We start from the raw sequence: 16,805 nt of genomic DNA on the forward strand, positions 1-16,805 counted from the left end.
GATGTGAAACTCATTTTGTCCTGTCCATTTTCTTTATTGTAGCCTCTGAAAATAAGGACTAACGTTAGAAGGCAAATTCAATATTAATAAGAAAGATTAGCTCATACATGATCAGCACTCTATAAATATAATACAGAAATATGATAAATATATACATTGTGAATGGCACTGCATGACAATACAGAGAACTTCAGTGCAACTTGAGTCAACAAAACTGGTGGCTACTGTCACACACGTTCTTTTAAATGGTGCTTACAGGATTTAAATAACAGGGCCCACTATTGAAAAGCAACACTTGTTCATACTCAAAATTGTCATGACCCTGCTTTTGGCTGGCGACCAGTCCAGGGTGTATCTCACAATCGCGCAAAGTGGGATAGGCTCCAGCTCATCTGGGACCCAAATGAGGACAAGGACAAGAGAAAACGGATGAATGGAAACTAATTGTGTTTTACAAGTATCATAATCATTTTAAATCAAACTAATCTTATGTCTTACATTATATTAAGGCATTTCTTAGTGCTTTCCATTGTGTAGTGGGCTTTATTTGTTGATGCTGGGGCTCAGGTGCGGGACTGCAATGCGAGCCTCTGGACCATATCTGACAGGTGAGACATGTCAGCCTGCTGAGCCTGATGCTTTACGTACTCCAGCGTCCGAACCTAGACAGCAGACAGAATTGTTAATGTGATAAAATTGTATAGGAATTATAATCAATTGATTATTAAGAATTCTATATATTGTGTGGAATTTATAGTTGATTAATAGTATCAAAGCAATTGAGGCAAATTACAATGTTCCACTAACTAACAGAAGCAGTGTTGAGTATCAACTATTTTCCTTCCTAAAGCAGGGTATACACACATTTCTTGATCAAAGTACCGTATTTTCACGGCCATAAGGCGCACTTAAAAGTCTTACATTTTCTCCAAAATGGACGGTGCGCCTTGTGTGCGCAACGAGTTCCAAAATCTGTAAATGTTGTGTGACTTTGATGAGCGCTCCGCTTGACTGACTGGGAGCATTTCCTGCCGACACGCTGTTTATATAGAGGAAAGGTGGACGTTAAAGGGGGAAGGGTGCGCGTGAAGGAGGACGCTAAAGGCACGCCCCCAGTAGGTATAGAGCGCCGTATATATTGTTAAATATATGTACTTCAATAAAGTACAACCGAACTCAGTTTTGCTCCCGCTGCCTTTTTAAAAACATACGCTAGCACATGCATGCTAGCGTATGTTTTACCATGCCTGCGCCCAATAATACGGTACACCTTATGTATGTGTTAAATACAGAAATAGACCCCGTAACTGAGACTGCGCCTTATGGTCGTGAAAATACGGTAAGCAAAGACATGATTATTGGATGTCTTTGAAAGATTATCCTGTGGTGTGGGGTGTGGCGAGAGTGATCAAAGACTGGTCCAATGATGTATGCATCTTTAAATTTAATCTAAAAAATAATCCTTAGGGAAACTGTCAAAGAGCACGTGTAACTGTGTTTGTCTGCTCAACTTACAGAAACGCGCGTCTCACAGTATCCGTTTTTGTGGCTGAGGTTCCACAGGTTGACGGCCAGCTGGCTCAGTTTGTTGTTCCTCAGGTCTCCGTGGCTGAGCAGGACGCAGAAGAGGGAGAAGGCCAGAGTTCCTTGACGGCGTGTGGTCTGCTGCAACCCCAAAACACAATAAGTTTCAGCCCAATGCTATTCTAAACAGGACAACAGCACATGACAAAGTACAAATGAAGGGATTTTTCCTTTGGCCCCACCTCTTCTCGACCGAGAGCCTTTAGGTTGTCCAGGATCTGCCCGATCAAGGTCTCACACAGCTTGTTAATCTCTGACAGGAACTTTGGGTCCCCACCGTAAAGGGTCTCATTGGAGTCCACTGAAATGATGCAGGAAAATACAAGCGCATTTAGTTGTGCACAAACCAACGCCAAGGCCAAACAATAATATAAGATGGTGCTCAATTCCTCCCTACTAGCAACTAGTATAAAACTGTAAAATAAACAGAGTAAGAGACCGTGTAGTTAGACTACGAGCAAGCAGTTTGTCATCTATTGTATTATTTGTGTTATGTAGCTCACCTCTGACCCTAATGAAGACAACAAGCACTATAGAAAGTAGATGGATGGTTCAAATTATTCAACTCCGGTGCACTAGGCGTCAGTAAAAATCCTGCTCAAAACCCGATCATGAAAGCATTACTTTCTCCTTGTCATTTTTGTTGACGGTCACAGTCATTAAAAAATGAAGTCATAGCCAGGAGGTTACATGTTGTGTGTTTGTTTACTTTTCGGAATGGTGTATAGGTATGTTTCCTGGCTCATGGCAGCCAGCAGGGGCAGGGCGCAGATGTACACGCGCACTTTGGCGTCACTACTGTCCTCCCAGGTGTAATCCTGCACCATGTTGAGCACACCACGGACTAAGTAGAGCACGCCATGCTCCGGGTGATCCTGCCAAACATGCACATTATTAATACGGAACTCGATTCGTATCAATGAGATGAACTTGTTGGCTCGGCACCATCACCATTCATTAAATTAAGCATGAAGCTAATTTTAAAGGGAAGATATTACACTGTATCGTGCCAAAGCCAATATGTAAGCAGAGCTGCCTTGACATTTGTTGGATGCACAGGTTCGCGTTTGCTAACAGTGTTAACCTGTGAATTGTTTTAAATTGCGGGAAAAAAAACAATTGCAGAATGCGTCTCCTTTAAATGTGTGCTTACCGGAACAACTAGTAGGGTAGACAGGAAGTTGTTGATGAAGTCGAGCAGGAAACTCTCCGAAGAGCGAAGCTTCCCTTCCACGCTGATGGAGCGCGGAACCTCTGGAAGAATGCTGACCGCTGCCTTTAAGAAGGCATCCGCTGCAGGACAAGACAGATGTGGAAAGTCAAAGACGGAACATGAAGCTTATATAAGAGAGTAAAAAAAAAATCAACAAAACAACTGTTCAGCTTCAGTGTGTAACACAAACGTCCGTGAGTTTGTAGGTTGTAAGAAGCTGCTCACCCTGGGATAGACACTGGTTGGCCAACGCAACCTGACCAGACAGAAGATAGAGGTGGAGACGACTAAATATGCTGCTAAGTGATGGGATGGTAATAAAACTGTAGGCAGCACATGCCTACAGGATGGGGAGAGGAAACAATTAATCAGCTGACATGAACAAGGTACCACTGGTCTTGTGTGTGGACAATTCTGGGATGTCAATTAGACTCACCCGAACGAATGCGGCCGTTTTGCGTGAGTGACTGCCCCTCATCACCCTCCTTGTCTCCATCGCCAGCTGATTCACCGTCTGAATATGACAACACCAGTGAATGAGGGTGTGTGTGTGTATTAAAGGGGACATGCAGGTGCATCTCAATAAAGTTGTTTCCAAGAAAAGTCATTCATTTCAGTAGTTCATTTCACAAAGTGAAACTAATATTCTTCAGATTCGATAAACACAAAGAAAAACACATTTCAGAATGCAAATTCCTATCAAATTTCATCCATGTAACACTTCTCCTGACCAGTGTCGCTTGCGTGCTGGAGCTAATCCCAGCTGACTCTGGGCGAGAGGCGGCGTACACGCTGAACTGGTTGCCAGCCAATCGCAGGGCACATATAAACAACCATTCACACTCACATTCACACCTATGGGCACTTTAGAATTGTCACTTATCCTACTATGCATCTTTTTGGGATGTGGGAAGAAACTGGAGTACCCGGAGAAAACCCACGCAGGTGCGGGGAGAACATGCAAACGCCACACAGGCGAGGCTGGATTTGAACCCAGGTTCTCAGAACTATGAGGCAACCTCAAAAATGCTTATTGGCTGTTCATACCCGCTGATTCAATAGTACCTGCCCACCCATAAAGTGTAAAATTAAGCAACCAAGTAAATCTTGTAATCTGCCTATTTCGATAAATGCGTCTGTGAGTGAGCTGTTCTGCAATTCTGGTGTGTATGGCTACATTACACATCGGAATCATTTTAAATTGTGGGGGGGGAAAAAAAAAAATACAATGTTGTCTTTAACAGATTCATACTGACGTGAATGAGCTGCACCAGTACTGGCTCCAGGTTACAGAATGTGGCTCTGGCCTCCACACAGAAACTCAACTGCTGCTCGAAGTCTCTGCCGAATGAAACCTGAACACCAAGACAAACAGTTGAAGGAGAGACGACCAGAGCTCCACCAAGGCTTTAACATTCATCAGATGTGAAATCACAGAGTGCGAATAATAATCTCTGTCCATTATGTAGAATGAAGTGATTATGTCTTGAAGAAGTTCACGCAAACTTGAATGAAGTACTTGGCAGGAACCGCCCAAGCCTCTGCTCAGTATCAACTTGAGGTCTATGAGAAGTTGAGTTTCACCCACCACCTCCGTGCAGTTATTTTACTGATCATAAATTTTCCCCTTAGTTGAGCAGGGTATTTTAGTCAGTGCTGAACCCTGATTACAACCCGATCTGATCATATTTGACACTGACATAAGCATTTTAATGTTTGTAAAATTCTTGCCAAATGTGAAATCTGGATCAGCTCCGGATGAAACTTGATTTGACTTCTGATCTGACCCTGTATACCAGCAACTGGGTATGCAGATGGGTTTTCTGTTTTGTCGTCCATTAGGGATGATCTATGTGATCAATTCTCACCCCAAAAATGGAATGGAAACATTCTTGGAGGAAAACCTACCCATTGTAAAATGTCAAGCTGACAGAACTGTAAACATGAGGTTGCGCACAAATAATTAACATGTGACAATGAAATCAAAATTTCCAAAAGTATCAAAAGCATGAATAATTGAAAACAAGGAATGCCTTACCACACGCATAAAGCCGATGATCAGTACAGACAAAGATCTTTTTTCATCCACAAGAGTGAGAGCGCTGCAAAATATGCCGCAGAATGTTTAGCAGATCATTCCCAAGACACAATCTAAATCACCTCATAAATATATTCAACAGCAAGTCATATTTTGCCTCACTTGACAGAGTCATGCATGGTCTTGCAGATGTGCATCATGGCGTTGAGGATGACAGGGTCTCTGGTTGGCTCGAGCTGGTGTCTGCGAGTTAAACAGAGAGGAAATGAATGAAACCTACTTAGACGTTTACTTAGTGCCATACCAAAGTGAAGGGGCTTACTTGATGAAGACGTCCATAATGGACCTGCACACCTCCACCCTCACGCTGTCCTTCTGGAACATATCCAGAAATGGGAGGAAACGCTCCTGGGGGACAAACATTCAACATGACGACACTGTGGCATGATGAGAAGCTTTCTAAACTCATATTACGTACCTGTAGATGTACACCCAGTAGACACACATTTTCATGAAATGTATTTGTACAGTGGAGCCTCAATTTAACGGACTAATGGGGGAGTGTCGTCTGTTACAGCCGATTGGTCATTAAATTGAAGCACTTTTTTTCATGGCCTAAAAACAACCATACAGTACAAAATTATTGTTTGAAACTTTTTTTTCGTGGCCTCAAACACATAATACAGTACAAAATTACTGTAAATAAATATAAAAAAGCTAGAAAATGTTTGAAAAGTTGGAAAGTTTATCCAACTTACCTCCTCCAGCCGGGATTTGAAACCTGCTGTTTTCAAGAGCCGGCGCAAGAGCACTTGGCTAATTTACATGCGATTTGCATACGTCCGCATGTAAATTAGCCATGTGGCGCACAGCGCCAGTTCGTTACTTCCGATATCAGTTAAATCGGGGTCGTTAAAACGAGGTTCCACTGTAGTTGACTATTATGTGATGAAAGTCGAGTCGAGGTTGATTAATCGATGACGTCATTGATTATGGCGTAGTGTGACAACTGTTACAACACAGTACCATATAGCAAAGTGTTGTGATGTTGACTGGTTTAATAGACAAAACGTTTTGGCGATGTTGGTCCTCGCCGCCAGTCCCGTGTTGCCGCTGGTATGAATATTTTAAGACCAGCGGCGATCGGAATAGCCAAAGCTAGCAAGACAAACTGCTATTCTCATCCGCAACTTTCCTACTTTCAGACCCACGCAGACTTTGAAAATTGCGTCGCCTTGTTAGCCTGACATTTCGCTGCACCACAGAGCACAGAGTGTGAATTTTACTGTAATGTGACCGAGTAAGATTTTGGCCCTCATATGCACCTAAATAAATTAACAAAAATATTAGCGACAGTATGCCAGAGCACATTTCTACAATATAGACCACACAAATGAACATATTGCTAAATTAATACCTTCTGCCTTGCTGAATGCTGACGGTTACTCACCATTGAGAAGAGGACAGCGAAGTCGTAGAAGTGGGCAAGTATCTTCCTGATCACAGACTGCAGCTAAGCAGCGAGACAAAGATGGAGTCACTAGAGAGCGGGTGACAAGAGGAGGGTGAACCGTTAACGAGTCCAAACCTGAGCATAAGCATCCTCAAAGGCCCGGTCGGGAGTCATGTGCTTGATGATGTCTGCCAGAACGGTGTGCACCTCACGTTTCTTATGGTAAAAACAATTAGAAATGTTTAATGTAGAGCCTTTTTCTGAGAATGAAACCATTCACTTACTGTGAAATGTCGGCAGGTGAACTCCACCCAGATTTCAGCGCAGTTGACGTAATCCTGTGTGCCAGGATTTTAAAAAAAATGCAAAAATTAGCATGAATTATATTTGGTGCTTATTGTCACAGATTCTGTGTGAATGTAGCATCAGGCTCCCTTTACCCGAGGACTGCGAACTTTGGTGATGACCTTCCAAGCTTCGTTGAGGATGGTCAGCCTCTCCGATTCTGGAGGGTCAGCGCAGGCCAGACAGCGACCCAGTGATCCAAATAACAAATGCTAGAGAGGAGATGACAGGTAATACATGTGTGAAGATGTTCTTTGGTTTAATCATGGAACTATCATGATAGTAGTTTATTTCCTCGCAACTACAACTTCCATTATCCAGCTTTTCTGTATATAGTGGTGCCTTGATTTATGAGTTTAATTTGTTCCGTGAGCACGCTGCTAAATCACACTCGTATCTCACATCATCTTTCCCCATTGAAATGAATGGAAATGCTGTTTCATCTTTCGAACCCCACAAAAACCACCAACAATTTTTTTAACGTGTATTTTAATAAGAAATATTGCCCTCTACAGTAATTACTTTGATTTATATGATTTAATGCCCATTGACATTGTGCGCTTTCTGGTGTGCGTGCCTTTGCCACCAGACATTACAGACATACACGAAGATGTTTCACAACTGACTCAATAAACTGCAGTAATAGTCTTTCGCGGGGGATAAAGAATATATGCCTGTGAGTATTGTTACTTTATCTGTTTACATGTTGCTGCACCGTTTCTGTTCAAATATCCGTTGCTAAAAGGGTAATAACTACCGCAACATTCGTGCAAGTTTCGTTAGCCTGACTATGGCATTTTTCATTGTGTCAAAAAGAATTTCGGAAGTAATCCAGTTTGTTTAAATACACCGTGTAATTGGCTTCGCTTTATGTTTAAACTTCAACAGGGAATGCAACAAACAGCATGAAGCAACCATTTGGCCTCTTTTTTAAAAAACAAACAAACCCCCAAAAAATAATTGATCTGCTGCTTGTTGTGACGTTTGCTGCCACCAACTAGTGCTTGTAACTGACATTTTTGCTCGCAATTCAAGAGAAAAAATAATAAATAAAATAATTGGGCCAAAGGATGGCTCGTTTCGCCTCTTGTAAGTAAAGGTACCACTGTAATTACCACACATTTCAAGGCATTTTGTTTGCTCTTTGCAGAGAGAAAAAAAAAAATAAAAAATCTGCCTTGAAAGCAAAAAAATAAAACCAAATTAAATCTCATCTATTTCTACCCACCTTGGGGAACCCAGCCTCGTCGCAGTCTTTTATCATACCGATGAAGTCTGTGGCTCTGGTGGCAACAAACTCGGGCCTGAATGCCCTCATTACCGAATTCAGCAGCAGGGCACTAAGGGAAATGAAAGTTAAGTCAAAAGGTTCCATTCATCTTGACGAACATCTAACACACTCAAATGCTTAATAAAACAATGCCGAATTTCCTTAAACTGAATACTCACTTGTTACCCAGCTTCTTGCATCTCTCCATCATCTCTGTTAGGAGAGTCTAGAAATGGAAACATACACACACAGCTTTAAAACTAAACTAAAAAGACATGCCACACTTACTGTAGGTGACACTTCATGTAGTACAACTGCACAATCAAATGAGTTGAATAAGAAATTAGTTTGGAGTTCATTTTACTCTTCTGCTTTAGCCAAATAAAATTAACATGTAACAAACTGCCTGTAAATATGAGGTATTGCAGTTTTAAGCCATTGTAAAGTAAAACATACAATTAATAAACATTATCTATGGAAAGGCATTCTTTTCAATGCAGCTTTTGTATTGGCTTCGACAGTAAATCTCAGTCCACACCTCTGGTGCTCTGTAAGCACTACACTGCAGGATCCAGTTGATGGCGGGCGAATAGAGCGTCAGGTACTCGGGCATCTCCACCCTCTGCGTGATCAGCTGGCTGCGAACACTCTCCCCACTTATCTGCCGGAAGGTTCCGAGCAGGTCAAAGAAGTTGCGCTTTAGACTGTCTTTCAAACTGGGGGCGACCTCCATGCCAACCTGGGCGGGACAAAAACAAAAAAAACAAAAAATATTGAGGGCTTGATATTTGTTGGTAAGGAAATAAAAATGCTCAATGTATGTCTGTGTCAGCATAAGCTTCAATCCTTGCTGGAAAAAAATTAATTATAGTATATTCAGATTTTTAAAAAATATATAACAATCCCTCTTGGCACTTTCATGAATTAACAGTGCAGGCAGATGTATAGACCATAATAGAAGCCTTGTCTATAATGTTGATGGAATCTGTGTAAATGCCTCCAAAGAGTAAGAAAATGTATGAATTACCCTGCACAGGTAAGCTCGGGTGTAAGCTGCCACCAAAGGGTCTCCAATTCCTCTGATCATTGCGGTCAGCCGCGGGAGAGTTTCCTGAACGCCACTGTAGAGGGAGGAGTAGTTACAGAATGTTCCATTGCTTTAAATGAATCTAATTGTAGCAAATTATCCTGCAGCAGCCAAAGATTACTCACGATTTGTTCAGGAAGCGATTGCACTTCAGGATGGAGGCTTCGACGTATCTGCTCACAGACTTGGCTAAGGAGGCAAACTCTTAAATGAACTGTCCTAAAAGTATCACAGTAATCACAGTTTGGGACGATACAATCTGGGTAAGAGTTCTCTAATGGAGGCGATCTTGAAGAACCAGTTGAGGCACGTCTCCTTGGCCGTGTCGTTGACCTCATCGACTGTGAATGAGTCTGACAAAAAAATGTAATAAAAATCAGAAATGAGATGTAAAAGACAACAAAGAAAACCAACTGAACTAATATATTTTTGAGAACTGCTGCATATCTGTGTTGGATGGTGTCGACCAACATGTGATACATGTCAACATGTCCACAATTCTATTCCACTATTCTGAACTCAACTATATATGTATCACACATTGTTCATCATTGAAATCCATACCTGGTAAAGGTCTTGGGTCTGAACACATGCTCCAAATTCTGTCGTACACAAGCCGGCCTTTGCGAAATAAAAATAAAAAGACGAGGGTCAGAAAAGTAGCACAAAGTGAAGATAAATGAAAAGAAAGGCTTCAAACATTCGCTATGTACCGAAAGTGTCAAGTATGTCAGTGATGAGAACAAACTTGCTGGGGTAAAACTGGATCACGGAGGTGTCAGACAGAAGCTTGGAGCACTGGAACACAGGCCAACAAGAAGAACCAAAGTCATTTTCAGGTCACTCCATTTTACCTTTATACTGTATAACTATCTTTCTCCAACTTAACTTTCCATCATTGACACATATAACAAGGATTCACCTGGATAACGATCTTCAGGGCTTTGACCTTCTGGTCAGAGGCCCAGGCCTCTTTCAGGGACTGGTTCAGCTCCTCGATGCGGTTGGCATATTCCTGCTGGGAGAGATTGAGCAGCTCTCTCTGGGAACCCTGCATGCGCACACAAACACACGTTTCCATCATCTAAAGACACATTGAAGGGGAGATATGAACAATTTAGTTTTTAATTTAATGTATACAAATACCGTAATTTCTCGTGTACAATGCGCATCCCCCCCCCCCCCCCCCCACACAAGAAAATTGTCAAAAGTCAATAGTGCGCATTATATATAGGTATAGGGGAAAAAAATGGAAAAAAAACATTCTCATTTTATAAATATATGCCGCCATCTACAGGTTATGAAAATGCTGTACACTTTCATTCCAAAATGCCAGCGCCCCCTAGAGATTATAAGAAAGCTGTACTTTCATTATCATGTGCCACCGCCACCTAGTGGTTATAAAAAAGGTGTAGCCTACACTTTCATTCCAATATGATTGCATGCATGTACAGTTGTGCTCATAAGTTTACATACCTTGGCAGAATTAGTGATTTAATTATTTATTTTTAATATGAATAATATTTAATATTTTTTCTGAAATGCTTGACCGTTTAACTTGAATCCCATTAAAATAAAATTAGCCCGGCCCCGCCTGTGTGGAGTTTGCATGTTCTCCCCATGCCTGCGAGGATTTTCTCCGGGCACTCCGGTTTCCTCCACATCCCAAAAAAAACATGGTAGGTTAATTGACAACTCTAAATTGCCCGTAGGTGTGAATGTGAGTGCAAATGGTTGTTTGTTTATATGTGCCCTGCGATTGGCTGGCAACCAGTTCAGGGTGTACCCCGCCTCCTGCCCGATGATAGCTGGGATAGGCTCCAGCAAGCGGCTCAGAAAATGGATGGATGGATAAAATAAAATGTGTTTTCGTGTTTTCTTTAAAGAATCGTACACATCTTACAAATTCTGCTTGGGTAATCAAACATATGAGCACAACTGTGTGTTTTCTCATTTACTAAATAAAAGTAGGGCTGTGAACTTTCAAAATAAGAGCAAGTAAATAAAAATAAAGTATTAAGTGTTCAAATAAAGTGCTTCACTTCAGAATAATTCTTGAAAAAAAAAACTAACAAAATACAGATAATACTTCATGTTTTGATCATAACATAATGCAAAATCATGCATTGTAAAAATGCATTATACATAGGTAGAAGGGTTTTCTAGAATTGTGTGCTAAACTTTGGAGGTGCGTATTATACATGGGTGCGCACTATACACGAGAAATTACGGTAGTGGAGTGCCTACCTACCCAACAAGTGTTAAATTAAACAACCACATAAATCTTTAATTCTGAAAATATGTCTGTGAAAGAGCCATTCTGCCCTCCTAACCCTAACTTACACAATATTCGCCCCCACACCAAGCTCCTCCTGCGCTAATTTCAGCAAGACAAGAACTAGGATGTGTAAACTATAATTCTTCATCATTGGAGTATTTTGACTTTGAGTTATTAAAACACCTACAAACCCCATCTTTGTCCTAAAGGTTTGCCTCTGATCTTCTGATGCACAATGGATTTGATAAATGGAATACATTATTATTAAGGTCGTCAATGCAATATACTTAATATTAATACTATACTTACATGAAATTAGGGGTAAGGATTATAATTATGATAGAATAAAATTACCTCTTCCAGATCATCCAGTTCCTCCAGACGAGTACGAACCTTGTCGGAGACAGCAGAGGATCCAGGATTCTGGGAATTTGGGAAATCTGGAAAAAATATTTTTTATAAACTCATAACTAATGCAAACTATAACTCAAGCCATAACATTATATTGACTTTTTTTTTAAAATTAGGAATGGTACAACTTCTGAAAAAATAGTCAGAAAAATCAGATTTGATGTATCTGCATTTATTTTTAAATTCAGTGTAGGGGTCAGTTAAAACAAAACAAACTCATGTCTTACCTCTGTCAGAGCCCATGCATAGATTCTAAAAAAAAACAGACAATTAAACAAGATTACTGTCATCATCAATATGAAAAGCATGGTACAAGACAAAACAGTCAGTGACATGCACATATTGAAAATAATATCCACGTGATGACAAAGTTGTGTAATGAAGTTGAGTAGTATGTGTGTGCTCCCACTACATACACTCACTGGCCTCTTCATTTGGTACAGTACACATCCATAATTGAAAACCAGGACTACTAAAGGCAACAAAATTTTATTTAGCCCTAATAATTGTAGGTGCACCTAATCGTGTGGTTGCATGAAATACTGTAGTTTAGGAGGTGAACTGAACTTGTTCTTACAATAAAATGTAGTAGAGATTAACAAGAAGTGCCATTGGTTAATCACACAAAATGAAGTATATAGCAGGGCTGCACGATTATTTTGATCAATATTATAATCACAATTATTAGTCACGATTATTCTTCGTTAGGGAAAAATATTTTTACTGTACTACTTTTCAACAAAAAATATGTAACAGTTTTCAGTGCAAAATGAATCATTAAAAATGATTGATAAGAAAAAACAAATCACCCCCGCAATAATTTTAATTTACAAGGGGCTAACTGAATATATATTCTATTACAAAGTGCAATCCCGAATTGCTACATAATGGAACCAAATGCAGTTGCATAAAATGCAATAACATTAGGCTGTAAGCACTGACTTCCATCCATCCATCCATTTTCTGAGCCGCTTCTCCTCACTAGGGTCGCGGGCGTGCTGGAGCCTATCCCAGCTGTCATCGGGCAGGAGGCAGGGTACACCCTGAACTGGTTGCCAGCCAATCGCAGGTAAGCACTGACTTTTCATTTGAAAATCCCTGCCGTCAATATAGTGAATTGTCCAGGACGGTACGTCTCTGTTGTTCTGCTTGACCATTAGTCAGTCACAAACTGCAAAGAACTCGACAGTTGTGATTTCCCCTCTCCATTTACTCCCGGCGTTTTTTTTTTTTTACTGCGGTCAGGCCAGCCGAAAGGTTGACGTCAACGCAGCCGCTTCAACGATTGTTGATAGTGTCTTAAAGGGACATGCCACCTCTCCGCCAACATGTTCATAGGGCCAACTTCAAAATAAAAGCTTCATATATTACTAAATTGGACACATATATATACGTTTTTATTTTGAAGTTGGCCACAGAGCGCGGTGTCGACTCTTAATGAAGCCTCAACCATACGTTCGCCCCTTGTTGGCTGGCTAACTAGGTTACAGGCACTGCTGAAAATGAAGCACTTTTAACAGGCAGCAGGGCACGCATTTTAAAGGTAAAACAATTGCCGACGATCAGGCTCATTTTATAGTCGCAGCCAAAATCACGATCACGATTCAAATTCAATTATTTGTGCAGCCCTAATATATATAGTATAGTTTGGTCCGTTTCACAGTTACACAAGTTCTTTTTGCAAAGGCATGACTGTAACAATGTTAAGTTGGTGGTGAAGGACTTTTGACACAAAAAGTTTTCCCTGAAGTGGCCCTGAGCTCACAATGGAGAGTTTTTCCGTGGTGGTGAACCTCGCCAGGATCTCTCCTCTCTTCATCGACCAGGGCTCAAAGTATGCTCCCACTGGCTCGTTCTCCTTCTCCCCCTTCTTCCTTGCGTCCTGGAAGCAGAAAACCAGCTTTAAAATATGTTTTTAGTGTGTCATGTTCATGTGTGATGGGACATGATCTGTTGTATTCATGTATTTCATATATTGGCATGTACATTCATAAGGCAACTCAAAATAAAGTCTGTATATTCTGTAAATTATCGCATTTGCACTACTGTACACGTGTTTATTCTGTATCATTTTTCCTCCAATAATTGCAATTCACATTGTACACTGTGCAAAATGTGTAGTTATCAAACTGTATTACATGGTGTAAATACTGTGCTACTTAATTGCTATTATGCACTTCAGGTTGGATGCAATCTGCGTACTTGTGATACAGTATGTGTAATGACAACAGAGTTTAAAATAATCTCACTGAATCTAATCTAATTTTGTTAACACCATTCCTGATTACGGTTGCAACTTCTGGGAATCAAAAGGAGCATGAACAGGAACCTATAGGGGTTTTCAATGAAATAGTTTGATGAAAGTAAAATTCACAAAAAGTCCTCCTTCATATATCATAAATATTCCTCATTCATGATCAATTTAATCCACTAATGTGCAGATTATCTCTCTACTCTATGCCATAGAAACATTCAGTGGTAGGTAGTGTAAAAGTGCAATTGACCCCGGCGAAGGCAATGTGCGTCGTATATGGAGTCTCGGCTGCGAAAATGGACAGCGGATCGGTTCCGTCCAACATGGAGCTGAGGGGGTCCGGTGCTGCTGAGGAAGAGGAGGAGGACGAGGAGGAGGTGCTGCCCTTACGAGTTCCACGGAGAGGTTTGCTGTCTGTCACCTGCAAGGGAGGTGGGGCGGACAAATACTACACAATTATCATTGGGAATGAAAAGTGAAAGAGATCATTCAATCACAGAGCAGAGATCACAGAGTGCTGTGTCCAAGCATATCAATGGAAAGTCTAGTGGAAGGACAAAATGTGGCAGGAGAAGATGCACTAGCAAAACAGATGACCATGGGTTTCAGCGGATTATTAAACAGAGAAGATTCAAGAATCTAGCAGAGATCTAGAAAGAGCGAATGAAGCGGGAGTCACAGCTTCAAAAACCATCACATTCAGACGCATCTGGGAGACGGGCTACAACTGTCGGGTTGCTGGGGTCAAGCCACTTCTGAGCCTAAGCCAATGTAGGAAGCCTTTCAACTGGGCCAAGGAGAAGAAGGACTGGACTGATTTTGTGGGTTTTATGAGCTGGATGACCAAATTATGTAAAAATGAACAAATAAATACTTGAAATTGTTTAAATTGTGGGCCTTGAATCTATAATCTATGAAAGTTTAACTTTTTGAATGGAAGTATGAAAATAAACTTTTCCATGATATTCAAATTTTTTGGAAAGGGTCTGTACATGTATTTATTTGATTAAATAACTAATACATTTCAGTAGAATTTAAAAATATATATATAATTTAAAAATGAGAATGAATATTTTATAATTTTTTTAAATAATATACTTTTCATTCCATTTGTTCTGTTTTTTTTTAACCTGATCTAAAAATGACCTAGACCATCAGTCCGTTTTAAAACCACCCCACCGCCCCTCGGCTATTAGCGCCGACGGTTACCGGTCCCCGAAAAAAATATGTACTTGCATGAACTGGCCCGCGGGGGAAAAAAGGTTGAGGACCACTACTCTATTCCACTCTCAACCCAACCCATCAGGCAGATGAGAAGCATGTGTCTTACCAAAATAGTTTTGAGGGGATGGTAGTCCGAAAATTCAATCGGAACAGCCTCCAGACGGACCCTCTGTTGCTCAGCGTCATAGTTGCGCAACCGGGAACACCTGGATGAAAGTAAAGAAAGCAGGTTAGAAATATTAACCATGAATACAGATATACATGTACACTGTACTCATAATCGAACACATGCATGTCATGTAATAAGGCTTGCTTTTGTTCACTCGTGGGGAGTGCAGAAGAGGCAGTTTTGTGATTATACAGTGGGAGACACAATGCAGCTAAAAGGAAAATACAGTAGTACCTTGGCTTGCAGGCTTGAGTTCTTTTGTGCCCAAGCTTGCAACTAAATGTATTTATAATCAAATAGATTTTCTGCATTAAAATGAATTGAAAGCGAGCGACAGCTCATAACTTGAACAATTAATAAGTTGGGGTCACTCATAAGTCAAGGCACCACTGTATCCAGGTATCAAGACATAAACCATTCTTGTACATTTTGAAAAGTGGCTACAGATCTGACAGCAATGGCTCATTGCATGACATCACTACATCGCCCAATCAGATGACATCGCCACACCACATGCGGAAAGAAACAAGACTGTAAGAAGACGAGGAGAGTCTGCAGGAGGACTTTTATTATTTAGAGTCTTCACTAAACCTAGCATGCATGTTTTTGGAATGCAGAAGGAAGCTGCAGTACCCACCCCCAAAAAACATGCGAGCACACGGATAACATGCAAAATACACACAGGAACTCTTCATTTACGTTAGAATGGCCCAAATCTGGGGGATTATTCGTACCAGGTTATTATTTTTGGTGTTTATATTTGCCTTTATTATGTTTCTAATACATTTTAGTCCCTGTAACAACATTAATGAGAAACCCCTGACTGATGGAGTCCGATACAATAAAGCCGTCAATGACAATTGAGGTTACCAGAATAACCACAATAACTCTCACATCAATATCTTGCTTGTGCAGAAAATATTGACGTCATATTTTTAACAATGCAAAGCATGCATACAATGTTTAAAACAGCTTTTCAGTTCACGATAGACACGTTCCTCAACGGGCATACATAGAAGACGCCAAGACAATACCAACTAAGAGTTTAAACTGTGACGTATTAACAATATTTATATTGTTAGGTAAATTAAGAAGCATCTTACCACATCACCGCGGCCATTTTTTCATTGATCACATGACGACACGCCGTACTTCCTGGTTCAGGACCATATCGGGTTTTCGTAAATATGGTGAAACATTTTGCTCAATTATTGACACTTGTCATATTGAACTATTTTATAAATTTAACTCGACGTTACAGTAATATCTGTACTGTATTCGCGACAAGCTTGAACTGGTTTTAAACTGTTATCGTACTAAACCTCACTTCCCACAATACACGGCGCTCATGACCCACCGTTAAAGATAACTGTAAACGAGATGTGCTATCCATACCCTATTATGTCCAAAAGCAAAAGCAGAAGGAATTAACAGAACCGAAACTACAGACACACCTTATTTTAAAGTGAGATAAATTGT

The 16,805-nt window shown here is 40.6% G+C and overlaps 1 protein-coding gene across 5 annotated transcripts; it reads right to left on the reverse strand.

The window, feature by feature from the left end:
• Window positions 1–10: 10 nt before the first annotated feature.
• vps35l (VPS35 endosomal protein sorting factor like) lies at window positions 11–16,759 on the reverse strand. 5 transcript variants are annotated; one of them, XR_009785632.1, is made up of 31 exons: window positions 16,430–16,692; window positions 15,264–15,363; window positions 14,184–14,354; window positions 13,445–13,561; window positions 11,907–11,931; window positions 11,623–11,708; window positions 9,913–10,041; window positions 9,704–9,788; window positions 9,555–9,611; window positions 9,247–9,343; window positions 9,116–9,163; window positions 8,931–9,024; window positions 8,442–8,642; window positions 8,083–8,129; window positions 7,862–7,973; window positions 6,729–6,845; window positions 6,573–6,626; window positions 6,424–6,504; window positions 6,286–6,348; window positions 5,158–5,243; window positions 4,998–5,078; window positions 4,836–4,899; window positions 4,054–4,152; window positions 3,234–3,311; window positions 3,023–3,137; window positions 2,738–2,877; window positions 2,294–2,459; window positions 1,767–1,885; window positions 1,516–1,665; window positions 499–662; window positions 11–392 (listed from the first exon to the last, which is right to left on the reverse strand). XR_009785632.1 is itself a non-coding variant. In XM_061755948.1 (30 exons), the coding sequence occupies exons 1-30, from the start codon at window positions 16,444–16,446 to the stop codon at window positions 564–566; spliced, it is 2,895 nt and encodes a 964-aa protein (XP_061611932.1). In that variant the 5' UTR covers window positions 16,447–16,696; the 3' UTR covers window positions 11–563. The 5 variants fall into 5 exon arrangements, 4 of the variants coding, with proteins under 4 accessions (XP_061611932.1, XP_061611931.1, XP_061611934.1 ...); XM_061755948.1 differs by having other exon boundaries at window positions 11–662; window positions 1,516–1,662; window positions 16,430–16,696; XM_061755947.1 differs by having other exon boundaries at window positions 11–662; window positions 16,430–16,691.
• Window positions 16,760–16,805: the final 46 nt, after the last annotated feature.

The sequence above is a fragment of the Phyllopteryx taeniolatus genome, chromosome 19, assembly GCF_024500385.1.
Source record: "Phyllopteryx taeniolatus isolate TA_2022b chromosome 19, UOR_Ptae_1.2, whole genome shotgun sequence".
NCBI lineage: Eukaryota > Metazoa > Chordata > Actinopteri > Syngnathiformes > Syngnathidae > Phyllopteryx > Phyllopteryx taeniolatus.